This window comes from Neofelis nebulosa, chromosome X (assembly GCF_028018385.1).
Source record: "Neofelis nebulosa isolate mNeoNeb1 chromosome X, mNeoNeb1.pri, whole genome shotgun sequence".
NCBI classification, from domain to species: Eukaryota; Metazoa; Chordata; class Mammalia; order Carnivora; family Felidae; genus Neofelis; species Neofelis nebulosa.
The window spans coordinates 97,238,447-97,253,947 of record NC_080800.1 but is presented as its reverse complement, the minus strand read 5'-3'; the positions used below and the strand labels follow the sequence as shown (position 1 = coordinate 97,253,947).

Genomic DNA, 15,501 nt, shown 5'->3' with positions numbered 1-15,501 from the left:
AAGAAATGTTTTTTTTGTTTTGATCAAAGCAATGAAGATAATGTGATCTCGGGGGTGCCTGGGTGGCTCAGTCGGTTAAGTGTCCAACTTCAGCTCAGGCCATGATCTCAAAGTTCATGAGTTCGAGCCCCACGTCGGGCTCTGTGCTGACAGCTCAGAGCCTGGAGCCTACTTCGGATTCTGTGTCTCCCTCTCTCTCGGCCCCTTCCCCACTCATGTTCCATCTCTCTCTCAAAAATAAATAAACATTAAAATATATATATAATGTGATCTTGGCCTCTTGAGTCAATTGGAAGACTTGGGAGATTAATATATTTGTAAATAAATATATTTATTTATCCACAGGCCACTAGTAGTCTTAATGTGGTACCTCTTATAAAAATATATATTTTTTATAAATGTTTATTTTTAACAGAGATAACACACGCGTTTGAGCTGGGGAGGGACAGAGAGAGAGGGAGACAGAGGACCTGAAGTGGGCTCTTTGCTGAGAGGGGACAGCCCAATGTGGGGCTCGAACCCACAAACCATGAGATCATGACCTGAGTCAAAGTCAGACACTTGACCGGCTGAGCCACCCAGGCGCCCCTCTTATGAAAATGTATTTACTGCTTTTCTCAGCTCTAGACATTCCTCATCCAAGATGTACTCAAGTCAGCAAAAACTGTGGTTGCAACAGCATAAAAGTTGCCCTCCACATTTCATGACTTTGGGACATCTGTCCGGAGACTTAGGTAAGGCCTCGAGGGCTCGGTAGTCAACCTAGGGAATACAGATTAACAGTATCTCATGGTTCCTTGAGTTTGAACAATGTTGCATATTGTTCATTATTTCTGGGAACCTGTCCCAGACCATGCTGATGTGCACGGAGGTTTGAGAACCAATGATCTAGTCCAAGTGCAGTCCAAGACAGGAACGGCCCTTACCCGCATCCCTGACAAATGGTTAACTTTTACACTTCTCCTTAAACACGGCAGCCCCTTCCTGGCTTCTGTCAGAAAGGCCGTTTAGCTGATTTAGTCTTTATAAGTTCTACCCGCTAGGTATATCTCTGCCCTTTGGAGCGACAAAGAGTAAGGATGCTTCCACTCTTAAGTGGCAACTCTCTAAGTATTTAAAGACTGTTACCCCGAAATCATTTCATTCATCCTTGTCATGGCCAAATGGCCCTAGTTACTTTCCTTTATTACTTTTTTTTTTTAAGTTTATTTATTTTTGAGACAGAGAGAGACAGAGCATGAACGGGGGAGGGTCAGAGAGAGAGGGAGACACAGAATCGGAAACAGGCTCCAGGCTCTGAGCCATCAGCCCAGAGCCCGACGCGGGGCTTGAACTCATGGACCGCGAGATCGTGACCTGAGCCGAAGTCAGACGCTTAACCGACTGAGCCACCCAGGCGCCCCCCTTTATTACTTTTTTATTAAGTTTTTTCTTTTTATTTGGAGAGAGAAAGGGGGGGGGAGAGAAAGAGAGAGAGAGAGAGAGAGAGTACAAGTGGGGGAGGGGGAGAGAGAGAGAAAGAGAGAGAGACAATCCCAAGCAGGTTCTGCCCTGTCAGCACAGAGCCTGACAAGGGGGCTCGAAATCACGAACCGTTGAGATCATGACCTGAGCTGAAGGTAGATGCTTGACTGACTGAGGAGCCACCCAGGCGCCCCTCCTTCGTTCTTCACATAACTTTGGTCTCAAGATTTTTCACCATTATGATCACTCTTTTTTGGCAGTTCTCTAGTTTTTCAGTGTCCCACTTTGGATCTGACAGGTAGTACAGTCTAGTGGCTAAGAGCACAGATTGTGGATTTAACTTTTTTTAAATGTTTTATTGCTTATTTTTGAGAGAGAGAGAGAGAGAGAGAGAGAGAGACAGAGCGCCAGCGGGGGAGGGGCAGAGAGAGAGGGAGACACAGAATCAGAAGCAGGCTCCAGGCTCTGGGCTGTCAGCACAGGGCCCGATGCGGGGCTTGAACTCAAGAACCATGAGATCATGACCTGAGTCGAAGTTGGACACTTAACTGACTGAGCCACCCAGGTGGCCCCAGACTGTGGATTTTAGACGGGTGTGAATTCCAGGTCTCCTGTTCCTAGGCTGTGATCAAGTCACTGAACCACAGTTTTCTCTTTGGTAAAATGGGGATAATAATATTAATTCATGAGGTATTTAACACACTGTCTGACATGCAGCAAGTCCTCAGTAAATTTCAGCTGCTATTATTATAGCTTCTAGATGCGAGTCCACTTTGGTTGGATAGTGAGTGATCACTAGGGAAGGAGATATTACAATTCTCTCAGGGGAACAGGAACACAGGGAAACGTACAGTCAGTGTAAAACATATTAAGCCTTGCCCGCACAAAAGACAAAAAAAAAAAAAAACACCAAAAAAACAACCTAAGAATCTAGCACTAGAAGATGGTTTAAAGTAAGGTGTTATCCAGGGGCGCCTGGCTGGCTCAGTTGGTGGAAAGTGAGACTCCTGATCTCGGGGTTGTGAGTTCAAGGCCCACGTTGGGTGTGGAGCCTACTTAAAAATTAAAATAAGGTATATCCATCCATGTGGTGGAATAATACGCAGGTTTTTTAAGACTCTTCAGGATGTATTATTAAATAAAAAAAGAAAAACGTATAATGGCTTCCAATTATACATACACACATATACACATATACATATATGCCTGTGTGTGCACAAAGTAGAACTATGTTGATAAAACTGGCAACAGTAGCTACTGCTGCAGAGATGAACTGGGGCATGGGGATAAGGAATGGAGAGAAGCATTTTGATTTTTTTTAACCATGTACATTGATTACTTAAAAAAAAGTGGGGGGGGGGGGCGGGGGAGGAGGGAGTACAGAGAAACAATCTGCCCACAGCCCAGGTAGGCATTGCAATCCTCTTAGGTGTCAGCATCATTTGCAGTGGGTACAGGAACAGACACAAACGTCAATCATTGGACGTTTCTGTTCTGAGTAGGAAAGAGGTCTCCTAGTAATTATAACAAGTTAGCAGATCTCCCAACGCCGTTTACGAGTAGCACAGAATAGGGACCAGTGACATCTTGAAAATTTCACTGGAGGAGAGGAAGAGGAGTAGCAAGTATGACAAGGGGACCTCAAAGCAGCCTTTCCGTTGGAAGCATTTTTTTTTCCTTGACTGCGTATTTATTCGGGCTCACTTTGGGAGACCCCCCCCCCAAAAAAAAATTATGGAAGCCTACGGGCGCCTGGGTGGCTCATTTGGTTGAGCATCCGACTCTTCATTTTGGCTCAGGTCATGATCTCGAGGTCCATGAGATCAAGCCCCACGTCAGGCTCTGTGCTGACAGAGCAGAGCCTGCTTGGGACTCACTCTCTCTCTCTCTCTCTCTCTCTCTCTCTCTCTGCTCACACTCTCTCTCTTGAAACACACACACACACACACACACACACACACACACACATTTAAAAAAATTATGGGAGCCTAACACTTCCCCCTCTATCTTTACCTTGGCATCATCATTAATGGTGAATACGTTTTACTTGAATGTCTTTGACAAATGACCCCTGACTCAGGCCACCCGTGAATTCTTTGGACCCAACAGAGAAAGGAACTGAAGCTTTGGCTAACCAGGCCCATGAAGCAAAGTTCTACTGGAGAGGATTTCATAGTCTTTTAATAGCTGTTTAAAGCCTTTGAACACAGAGAAGGGGGCTTTAGAAGCTCCTGAAAGGGTAATGAGCTTAGCATTTCAACCTTTCCCCTCCTCCAAAATCCCAAATACTCAAAGGGGCATAGTGCTGAACTTACTTACAGGTAACAATAGTTACATGTGTATGTGTGTACGTATACTGTTCTCAGAATTTTAAAAAGGAAAATAATGTCCAAATAGGTGACAGAGAGTATTTAAAATCCCACGTCGAGGTAAGACACAAGTGATATCCCATGTTCCTTCACTTTCATCTGAAGAGGTAGGGGTAAATATAACACAGCTTCCTGCTCCTGGGAGGGGAAGTTCATTTTGTACTTTTCCCGCGAATCCTTTGAACTCATGGCTAAAGACCTTTTCTTCCACACTGCACAAGATTCTCTTCTGTACTACTAGGCATCAGCAGCAGGGGTAACTGGCCGTTTTAAAGGCTTGACAAAGTCTGGGTGGAATAGCTGATGTTTAAGAGATCTGTCCGTTTAGATGCATTCTACTGGTTAACTCGCGTGACATCAGCATCAACATTCACGAAAAAAGAAAATGGCACAAAATGGAGTGAAGCACACTAAGTGGGCAGATGTTACTATATAGTTATAAGGTGCCCCAAACCAACGTAAACCGCAGTAACAAACCACATCTTAAAGCCGAGTTTAAGCCTACTTTAAGATAGAATCTGAAGCTGAGTTTAAATATACTTTCAGATAGAATCACATAAAGAGAATTAGCAAAATCTATAGGAAACAAACAAACAAACAAAAAAACCTCTGTAATTAAAGAAGTATAAGTGGAATGTAGCCGGCAGGCATTTTCTGTTATTTACTTATTTTTTTTTTTTTTTCAGTTTATTCATTTTGAGAGCGAGACCAAACAAGCAAGCACATGCACAAGCCGGGGAGGGGCAGAGAGAAGGAGAGACAGAATCCCAAGCAGGCTCTGTGCTGATGGCGCAGATATGGGGCTGGAACTCACGAACTGTGAGACAGTGTCCTGAGCCAAGATCAAGAGTCGGACGCTGAACTGACCGAGCCGCCCAGGCGCCCCAGGCATCTTCTGTTTATTAAGAACAAATGGGAATACTGTAGAAAAAGAATAAGCCCTATCTCCGAGGGAGCGTTCCAAAGTGATTATAATAATAAATGATTTCCTAACTTTTATTTGTATTTGAATGTGAAAACAAAGGGACACATTATTTTTTTATTTAAAAAAAATTTTTTTTTTTTAAATTTTTACTTACTTAATTTTATTCAAATTCTCATTAGTTGACATACGCTGCAATATTGGTTTCAGGACTCGAATTCAGTGTTTCACCGCTTCCATACAACACCCAGGGCTCATCACAACGAGTGCCCTCCTTAATACCTATCACCCATTTAGCCCATCCCCCACTCACCTCCCTACGTCAACCGTCGGTTTGTTCTCTATCATTAAGAGCCTCTTGTGGTTTGTTTCCCTCTCTTCTCTTCCCCCCTCTTCCCCTATGTTCATCTGTTTTGATCTTAAATTCCACATATGAGTAAAATCATACAGTATTTGTCTTTCTCTCATTGACTTATTTAGCTCAGCATAATACATTCTAGCTCCATCATGGAAAAGGGCAGTGGGACAAATTATCAATCATGAAACAGTAGGATGTTACCTTGAGGCATTTGATTCCAGGTATGTAAGTTAGGTCACTCTAAATCCATAGAGTTCGCACTCTACTTAAGAAAAATGTCTTTTAATGTTCATTTATTTTTGAGGAAGAGAGACAGAGCATGAGAGGGGGAGACAGAAGCCGAAGCAGGCTCCAGGCTCTGAGCCGTCAGCACAGAGCCCGAGGCGGGGCTCAAACTCACAGACTGCGAGATCATGACCTGAGCCGAAGTCGGACACTTAAGCGACTGAGCCACCCAGGCACCCCTGCAACCTACTTTTTTAAGCCCATAGGGTTTAATGGTAATAAGGGCAGAGAATACTTGTTAAAGGTACAGCCAACAGCAACTACAGCTATGGCCTTCACACATAGACAAGGTGTAATGTATATATAAGGTTTATAGCCACATCCACATTTTTTCAGTAAGAAAAATCTTCATTGTCCGTACTTCATATTTGACATAGTTAACGTGTCTTACTACTAATCATTTAATCCATAATATAACCAACTTGAGCACATATATTAAGTTATATATTTGAAAGAACGCACGTGGCCATAACCGTGTATGATTTTTTAAAAATCATTAGTTTACGTACCAATCATAAGCAGTTATGTTGTTCATGAAGCAGTTATGTTGTTCTTTATACACGATTTGAGAAACCAACGCTTTTCTCCAATAGTTAACTGAACAGTACGTTATTTTATTTTTATGTATTTATTTTTTGCAGTAGGCTCCACGCCCCCCTGGGTGGCTCAATCGGTTCGGCATCCGACTTCGGCTCAGGTCATGATCTCACCGTTTGTGAGTTCGAGCCCCACGTCAGGCTCTGTGCTGACAGCTCAGAGCCTGGAGCCTGCTTCTGATTCTGTGTCTCCCTCTCTCTGCCCCTCTCCCGTTCACGCTCTGTCTCTCTCTCTCTCTCTCTCTCTCAAAACTAAACAAACATTAAAAAATTAAAGACAGAACAAAAAAAGGAGGACCCACACACCAATGTGGGGATTGAACTCAAAAGCCTGAGATCAAGAGTGGCATGGTTTACTGACTGAGCCAGCCAGGCAACCTCCTAATGAACAGTATTTTTAAAACCTAACCATACTGAGACAAATCTTACTTACAAAAGTAAGTTCGTCAATGCTCATATTACGTTCCTTACTGAAGACTCCATCTTTAACGTAATATCTCGGCAGAAATTGACTAATGCGATACTGATTATACGGACATCCTTACCTTGTGCTGGTATCTAGTGTCAAATGCATGTTTTATCAAAAGATTCTTTATGACAGAGATAGCTGTATATCTGATCTCGTAATTGTCTTGCAGAGCAATGGAGGTTTCCCTCAGAAGTAAACCGACCAAGAAGTGATGCTTGCAATATTCATCTGATAAACTGTATTCAAGATTTGAATCTGCAGTACAATGAAATTTAAAGCCCGTTTACAAAAACAGTAATTACTTTAACATTAAAATACTGCGTTTATTACTTAGCAAACACGTGGTCATGCTCGCAAGAGCTATAATTTTGCCATTAACAAACGTGAACAATTCTTTTGTCATACAGAAGGAGCATGCAAAATTTTTACAAGACAGGCGCACTCATAATTAGGGTATGTGATAGCCTTAATGATCACGTCAGTGGGTAAGAGAGTCCCTAGATTTCTTTGTCCTACATTCTGTTGAACTCTTAGGAATCTTAAGATAGAACCCAGAATGAAACAATACTATATTTGGCAATGTCTTAACACATTTCTTTCGATCTGAAGAGCTTTAGTTACAACTACAAATTGGACCCATCCCATACAACAATGCTTGAATTACTGATCTGTTTACACTTGTCAAAAGTAGGAAAAAGAAGGCAAAGACAACTGAATCGTTCTAATGGGATTAACTATCGACTATTCTAGTAGATGTTCCATCCCGGCCTGGACGCATGTCAACCCCCCTTCATCAGCAAATACAGACCTTTGATTTCATAAAATCACTTTGAACTAGGTCTTTCGCTCCCTTTTGGACCTCAGTCCATTTTAAATCCCCGCTGCCCGTATCTTGGTTGGGACTTGCCTTATAACTACTCACAAGGGATCGTGATCAAGTTTAGCAATTTCTACAGTAGACTTTTACAATCTGTATTTCCTCTCCTCTACCCTACCCTTGAATTGAATGAGGCCATAAAGCTGAAGGATAGGTTTTCTTTTCTTTTTTTTTTTTTTTTTTTTTTTTTTTTTGCCTCCTCTTTAGCAGTTAATATATTGCTATGTATTCAGTTAGGACATAATAAGTGGTGTGAGTAGTCAGATTCAATCCTAAATCCTGATGATCCGTCCACCCCTTCTGTTCTCGGACTTCCTCATAGCTACCAATAAATCATGGGGAAGTATTCGAGCCACACATGCTCAGAATCTAACACGGGAGTGGTTGAACGGGGACGCTTGGTTTCTTAAATATGTTGCCTTCATTTACGCTGGCTAGAATTCAATGACTGAAACCACTGCTCAGCAGCTACTCCCCTGGAGACCAAGGCAGCTGATTTTCTTCTTGCCATTGGTCACCCTCTTTTGTGAACCCCCACCACTTTCTACGCACGAGGGCCAAGAATAACTGAGCAGGTGGGGGGGGCGCTTTATGTGGGGAGATTTTGCAACAGCAGTTAGGTTTTTCACTTCAGTGCTTTGAATAAATCCAATCAGGTAGTTTCATCCACGCCTTCAAAACTGTCGCCAAGCAGTCATTAGACAGGGTCGGAGAGGAGGGAGGGAAGCCTGGGACAGAGGGCACTGGCTCAAAGAATAGATACACCCTCCGGTCCCCTTGCTGGCTTGAGCAGGAACTTGTTTGCAAGCAATCGGTGTTCAAGCTTATTTTAAGAGGAAACAAATATACTGCCTCATACACCACCTCCTAGGTTTTCTAAGTACGTTAGCTTAAAGCCTCACTGTGTGTGGCTAGGGAGAATGTGAATAAGCAAACAAAGCCCCCCCCCCCCCGTCCATCTTAAGCCATTCATCAAATCAATGGTTTTTCAAGACAGTTAACTACTTTAGAGTGAACCGAGTTAAACCTACCTACTGAAGTCAAACGGTCCACCGCAAATGAAAAAAAATCTAATTAATATATGAAAAGAAAAGGGACAAATAAAAAACATAGTAACATAAGAATTGTGCTGCACAACAAAGCATTCAATAAAACTAGCAACGGAGATAACATTTAATACATACATATTACTATTCCACTCTGCCTTTATACGTTCCTTGCAGTGGAAATGCATTCATATGGGTTTTTTTCTTAATTTAGTCTCATTTAAGAGTCCAAACACTACTACAGAAAGCAATTTGACTAGTATCTGACATCTCTGTTTAAGCAGCGATCTATGTAATACACCTGATCTCTCCACACTATGAATACTATCACTGACGCTATGAAGAAAATGCAGATACTGTTAATGAACATATCTTCACGTAGCTAACAATTCTGACGTTACCTTTAAATTCACAGGTTTACCTAGAAAACATTACCCTATGCTAGCACTAGCCAAAAAAGGAGAAAAAAAAAGAAAAGAAAAGAAAAACACGTTCTCAAGTGATGGAAAATGCAAACACGTACCTTGCACTCGCTGGAGTTTCGGTTTGGCAAATGCCATTGGCAAATTCAGAGGAATGTAATGCTCATGGTTGCAAATTGTTTGCAAAAATTCAAACTTGTATTCAGCCAGAACCTAAAGGGAAAGAAATTATACACGAACTCCTGTTTAGTCGACACGTACTATTTTAATAACGAAACACAGAGCGTTAGTTTCCAAAACGGAAGCGTTCAGTGGTTTAAGTATACCTTGAGATGTGGCCTACGTAGGAAAGAGTTAACACAGCAGGCCCAAGGCTGCTCTCCTTAAAAAAAAAAAAAAATGCCTGCTTGCAAGGTTGGTTGCAGGCTGGCATTTGGGAAATTGGATTTTGAAATGCTCCCTACATGATAAGGTCGTGCCTTCTCTGTCAGCCTGCTCTATTTGTACAAACAATGTGATTTATTGCTTTCTTTTCCTTTCCTGACTCTGGAAGGTTGACCAGTCTCCAATATATGACCAGCCCCCAAGAAAAAAAACTTCAACTCCAAGTCTCAACTGGGCTTCCCTGAACAGAAATGTGGCACGCACGCGGCTGCGTTTTCAGGGCTGGAGAGACTCCGTGTGACCTTCACGGGAGGGAAGGCACTCGGGGAAGCCTGCATGAGAATTGCCAAGGACTCCACTTGGGTTTTGATCTTACTGTTCCAGCTAAGTAGCCTTACTGCGTCACTCTAATGCATGTCAGCCGTGACTAAGACCGCCCCAAGTATATGTTGAGTCCCGTGAGTCTTTCTAGTTAACCACTGAGCGTGTGGGTGGTCTTGGGGACTCCCAAAACACCATCCGATATCCCCTGCGTTGAGGTACAGATATCCGCAAAGTACAAAAACAAAGACAGCAGTTCCAAACCCTCCAGAGAATAAATGTCACTCTTGGTCTCAAGCTCTAATGTCCGACAGCTGTTATACGTCCTTATAACTTACCTTAGGATCTTTGGGGCTGAATCCAGATATATAGTCATTTATCAAATTGAAAACAAATCCTCTATCCATTAGTGTCAAACAGCGCTATAGAAACCAAGACAAAATGAACAGGGACGTAATTCTAGAAGTCTGTCATGACAAAAGGCAAGTGATTTATTGTTGGAATTGGGTCCCAACTGTACAATTTTCATATATATGTAAGCATTTCCATATATGTGTATATATGTACATATACATACATGCACAAATGCATATATCTTTATATACATATATATGCATATATACACACAAATACGTATGCATATATACATACACATATATACGTAATCTATTGAGCTACAGGGACTCATTTTGGTCAATCTGAAAAGCTCTAAGTGAAGTATATGGTGGTCAGCTAGCGACGAAAAGTGGGGTTTGGCTATGTAAACATTTCAGACCCAAAGAGAAGGTTCTCTCTGTGTTCCGTGAAGTCTTGGCCTATTAAAACATCCTTCCTCTGTGGAGAAAGAGGAACCCTTTTGCCCTGCTGGTGGGAATGCAAACTGGTGCAGCCACTCTGGAAAACAGTATGGAGGGTCCTCAAAAAACTAAAAATAGAACCACCCTACGACCCAGCAATTGCACTAACTAGGTATGTATCCAAGGGATACAGGGGTGCTGTTTCGAAGGGGCACATGCACCCCCGTGTTTATAGCAGCACTATCGACAACAGCCAAAGTATGGAAAGAGCCCAAATGGCCATCGACGGGTGGATGAATGGATAAAGAAGATGTGGTATCTATATACAATGGAATATTACTCAACTATAAAAATGAATGAAATCTTGCCATTTGCAATGACGTGGGTGGAACTAGAATGTATTACGCTAAGCGGAAGAAGTCAGGCAGAGAAAGACAAATATCATATGACTTCACTCACGTGGAATTTAAGAAACAAAACAGGTGAACATAGGCGAAGGGAGGGAAAAATAAGATAAAAAACAGAGAAGGAGGCAAACCTCTTACATCCAGAGAACAAACTGAGGGCTGCTGGAGGGGAGGTGGGTGGGGGGGAATGGGCTGGGTGGGTGATGGGCACTAAGGAGGGCACCTGTTGGGACTGAGCACTGGGTGTTGTCTGTAAGTGAGGAATCACCAAGTTCTACTCCTGAAACCATTATTACACTATATGTTACCTAACTTGGGTTTACGAACAACATCCTTCCTCTGCGACAGGCCTAATAGCCGTTCACACTTGCCTGCGGGTCATTCTCCTCCTCATCATGCCAGGCCTGGCTGGTGACTCCAGCACTCTTCTGCCGAATCCTACCCATTCCTCAATGTCCCGGGGAAATCCCATCCTCCTTAGCCACCCCGGCCCACAAGCCCCTTGAAGCATTTATATTCTACGCTAGCTTGTTTTGTACTTATTATTTCCCTATGATTTTACCTACATAGGACAACAGGAAGACTCTCTTTCTCTTTATGTTCTCCCTAGTGCCTAGCCTATTACTGTGAAACAGAAGGAACCCACTATGCTTGCACCTCATTTCTCACTGTGCTTGCGACAGCGTTCTAGAGAAATACGAACGCGAATATGACATGGTCTTCACCCCCGTCCAGGGATAAAGACAGACAAGGTAAACAAATAATTAAAATACAGCACAGTAAGAAGTAGCACAGGGGCATGGAAAGGACGGGTGAACAACAAAAAATCTTTGGTCCTGCTCCATTGCATACAGATCAAAACCAAAACTCCTTAGCCGGACATTCAACGCCTTCCATCCTAAACTCTCTGCCGCACAAGGCGTGCTCATCCCTAAACAATTCTGGAACACGCGTATCTCTCCGTCTTTGCTCGTGGACCCTCCTCTACATGCAACAGCCTCAACTCTTCTAGAAGAACTTTTCTTCTCGGCCCTGGTCATAGTTCCTGGTCATAAACCCTCCTGTTCTGGTCTTGCTACTGTAGTTTGTTTCTATTTTCCAAGTAACAATCATCACACTTTACCCTGAATACGTATTAGAAATGTGATTTCAGGGGCGCCTGGGTGGCTCAGTCGGTTGAGCGTCCGACTTGGGCTCAGGTCATGATCTCACAGTTCATGAGTTCAAGCCCCGTGTCAGGCTCTGAGCTGTCAGCTCAGGAGCCTGCTTCGGATTCTGTGTCTCCCTCTCTCTGCCTCTCTCTCTCTCTCTCAAAAATAAACATTAAAAGAAAAGATTCTGTCTCTCTTTCTCTCTCTCTCCCTCTGCCACTCTCTCTCTCTAAAATAAAAAAATAAATAAAAAATAATAAAATAAAATAAAATAAAAAGAAATGTGACTTCTGAGACAGCCTCTTGTCTCTGAATCTTCACAGAGAAGACAAGCAAATGGTGACTCAAATGAAGTAAATACAGCTATGACATCAACTGTGTTCTATTTATTCCCTTTACATAGTAGCTTTCAAGTTTAAACCCCATGGGAGAAACTGAGAGTTTACATTTCAAATAGCGTCCTCCTTAATTTACTTTAAAATGACAGGTGGGGACGCCTGGGTGGCTCAGTCGGTCAAGCGTCCGACTCTTGATTTCGGCTCAGGTCATGATCTCAAGGTTCGTGACACTGAGCCCCGTGTTGGGCTCTGCACAGACAGTGCGAAGCCTGCTGGGGATTCTCTCTTTATCTCTCTCTCTCTGCCCCTTCCCTGACTCGTGCTGTCTTTCTCTCTCTCTCTCAAAATAAGTAAACATTTAAAAAAAAATGGAAAACAAGGGTACGTCAGACACGAAAACTGCTTGGATGGAGTCTCGACCGTGAGGTTCTTTACGTGAGGCTGAGATATGAGGAAGGGCTGGGAGAAGAGGGGTAGTAGAAAGGAGCAAGCAAACAGTAAGCACATTTACAAACCCGTGCCCCTTCTCTGCAACAACTCAAATATTGTCACCCGCTTTATAGAACAATTACATTCTAGCACTGCCCTTTACGTACCAAAAAACTAGAACTACGATAAACCAGAACAGTGATAAATGCGTGGTTCTTCATCCATATAGGAGTTTCTGGTATCTCTCAAACAGAATCATCTCGCTGACCGAAATGAACAATCTTCCCTCACGTGGATTAATAACATGTAGATTGCGGTTACATCAGCAAACAGGTTGCTTTCGTTCCAGAGTTGCAAACTCAAAGGCCGACAGGGGTCAGAGAAGTGATTTAAATGCATAAAGAGTCAAGGGTATACTAAGGAGTGGTGGGGCCTGTGGCAACCTAGAAAGTACATGCCTCGTCTAAAGGCACTTAAATTAATATATTTGAAAAAACATCCCGTGAAACAAGCAAAACATGCCTTCTGGCTAAGCCACCCCTGTATGGGACCTCTGATTTAATTAATTAGGCATTTCAGTGTGGGGGGCGGGGAGGGATCAAACCTGGCTGTTTTACTAAGCTGATGGATGAATTCAGTCAAAAGTTTCTCCCGCATTTTACAAAGACATAGCTGAGTCTCTAGAAAGTGGGTAGTTTTTTTTCTTTGGCTTTAAAAGACGACATTGGTGAAGAGTATCTCCTCACCATGTTCTGGCTGCCTTTAACTCACCTTCAGGAAGCTAGCCAAACTATAATTGACATTTCTGGACTCATCGGGAATCTCGGCATAGCGAATAGTCACATGGGGAATTATCGCAAGAAGCAATGAATGTAAGACATGATGATATGCCTCTGGAAATCTCTGGCCTCTGGGAAGCTTAAATCAAACAGACATAGCAAAGAGTCAGAGCTGCAAAAGGTTTAAATCAATTGCTATTTTTATTTTCAAACACATTCTAGATATAAATGTGGCTTTTCTTAACTGGAGTATAACTTTTCTCCCAACTTAAAGATGACATCACTAGTTCAACATACACTTCAGATCCTTAGAGGAACTATAATGAACTGACTGAAATCATCAACAAACCAACTTTGGGGGCACCTGGGCGGCTCAGTCGGTTGGGCGTCTGACTTCAGCTCAGGCCATGATCTCACGATCCGTGAGTTCGAGTCCCACATCAGGCTCTGTGCTGACGGCTCAGAGCCTGGAGCCTGCTTTGGATTCTGCGTCTCCCTCTCTCTCTCTCTCTCTCTCTCTCTCTCTCTGCTCCTCCCCCACTCATGCTCTGTCCCTCTTACTCTCAAAAATGAGTAAACGTTAAAAAAAATTTTTTTTAAGAATAAAAAAAAAAACCTTTGGAATTATGTTCCTGAGATCTACCCACATCCCAGATTTTCATTCCAGTTTTTTTTCCTGACACACAATTTCAGCAAACCCATTCTGTGAAAAGTCTGACGAAAACGGTAAATAGGTGGATATTTACATTTCACAAATCTCGACTCTGTAATTGCCAGAACTAAGAAAATTTCTTTGTACTTTTATGAGAATCTAAAAATACAACTCAATGTATATGCCACATTCCAGAAACACATCTATTACAGAAGGTGTTTTGAACGTCATACATGCGTCAGACCTTTCTAAGAGGTGATTTCTGATCTGGTACTTGGTCTCCAAATGAATGTTTCAACATAGACATTTCTAAGCTACAAGATAAAAGGCAAGCTTCAAAGAAAATGTATTTTACATGGCAAATAACAAAAAGGAAAGAATGCATGTGAACAAGCCTCTGAGGACTTTGAAAATGTATGAACTGTCAGACCTCAGATTCATGCAATACATCCATTGGTGTTTGGTTTTGGTTTGTTTTCTTAGGCAAAATTGACAAAGTCAAGGGCTAAGAGCCCTTCGGTATAAGAGGATCTGTGCATCATTGCTACCTGTGAACAGGATTAGCCTTCTTTGCCTATGCTAAATACTATCCTTGGGGCACCTGGATGGCTACGTCTGTTACATGTCTGACTCTTGGTTTCGGCTCAGGTCATGATCTCATGGTTCATGGGATCGAACCCCACCGTCAGGCCCTGCACTGACTCTCTCCCTCTCTCTCTACCCCTGCCTTGCTCGTGCACTCTCTCTGTCAAAATAAATAAATATTTTCAAACATAGATTATTCTTAGCCTACTTACCTTAATTTTATTCTCTTCCAACAAGTATGTGGCCATAGACTTTGCAATAATTTCAAAAAAAAACCACGAGTACTAAAATAAACCAACAAATACATAAAATCAATTTTTAATAGTTACCCAAATCCTGAAGCTCAGCAAAGTTCGACAAATCAGTATGGACCTTATCTCTGAACTTTAACATTTTAAAGTGATCGCAATTCACCATCGAAGTTGCACAAGGTAATATTGTACCACCTCAGCGCCAGCCGGTGAGGTGCAAAGGGCATGTGGTGGGAGTGTTTGCCGTGTGGGGAGGGGCATCTTATCACAGACCTTATTTGGATTTGCTTACACATGGTGCTGAGAGGAAACCAACTTTTAGTCTGTCTTAGGATTGCTCTTAAATTCTCTACAGATGGGGCACCTGGGTGGCTCGGTTGAGCATCCAACTTTGGCTCAGATCAGGATCTCGGGGTTCATGAGTTCGACCCCACATCGGACTCTGTGCTGATAGCGTGGAGCCTGCTTGGGATTCTCTCTGTCACCCTCTCTGTCTGCCCCTCCCCTGCTCTCTCTCTCAAAAATAAACAAACACTAAAAAAACAGAGGGGGGGGGGGAAGGTCACATGAGCAAATGACGAAAAGACTAGAACCGAAAT

At 42.6% G+C, this 15,501-nt stretch overlaps 1 protein-coding gene across 7 annotated transcripts in view; it reads right to left on the bottom strand.

Annotated features, from left to right (window-relative positions):
* DOCK11 (dedicator of cytokinesis 11) overlaps positions 1-15,501 on the bottom strand; it is a 201,496-nt gene that overhangs the window by 72,583 nt on the left and 113,412 nt on the right. For 5 of the 7 annotated variants that reach the window (XM_058714236.1, XM_058714237.1, XM_058714233.1 and 2 more), the window contains exons 27-32: positions 14,864-14,935; positions 13,407-13,553; positions 9,852-9,935; positions 8,910-9,021; positions 8,372-8,410; positions 6,540-6,718 (exon numbers count right to left, since the gene is read on the bottom strand). In XM_058714236.1, coding sequence (XP_058570219.1) covers positions 6,540-6,718; positions 8,372-8,410; positions 8,910-9,021; positions 9,852-9,935; positions 13,407-13,553; positions 14,864-14,935 — 633 coding nt within the window. The remainder of the gene's footprint in view (positions 1-6,539; positions 6,719-8,371; positions 8,411-8,909; positions 9,022-9,851; positions 9,936-13,406; positions 13,554-14,863; positions 14,936-15,501) is intronic. The other 2 variants (XM_058714234.1, XM_058714232.1) reach the window with 2 other exon arrangements.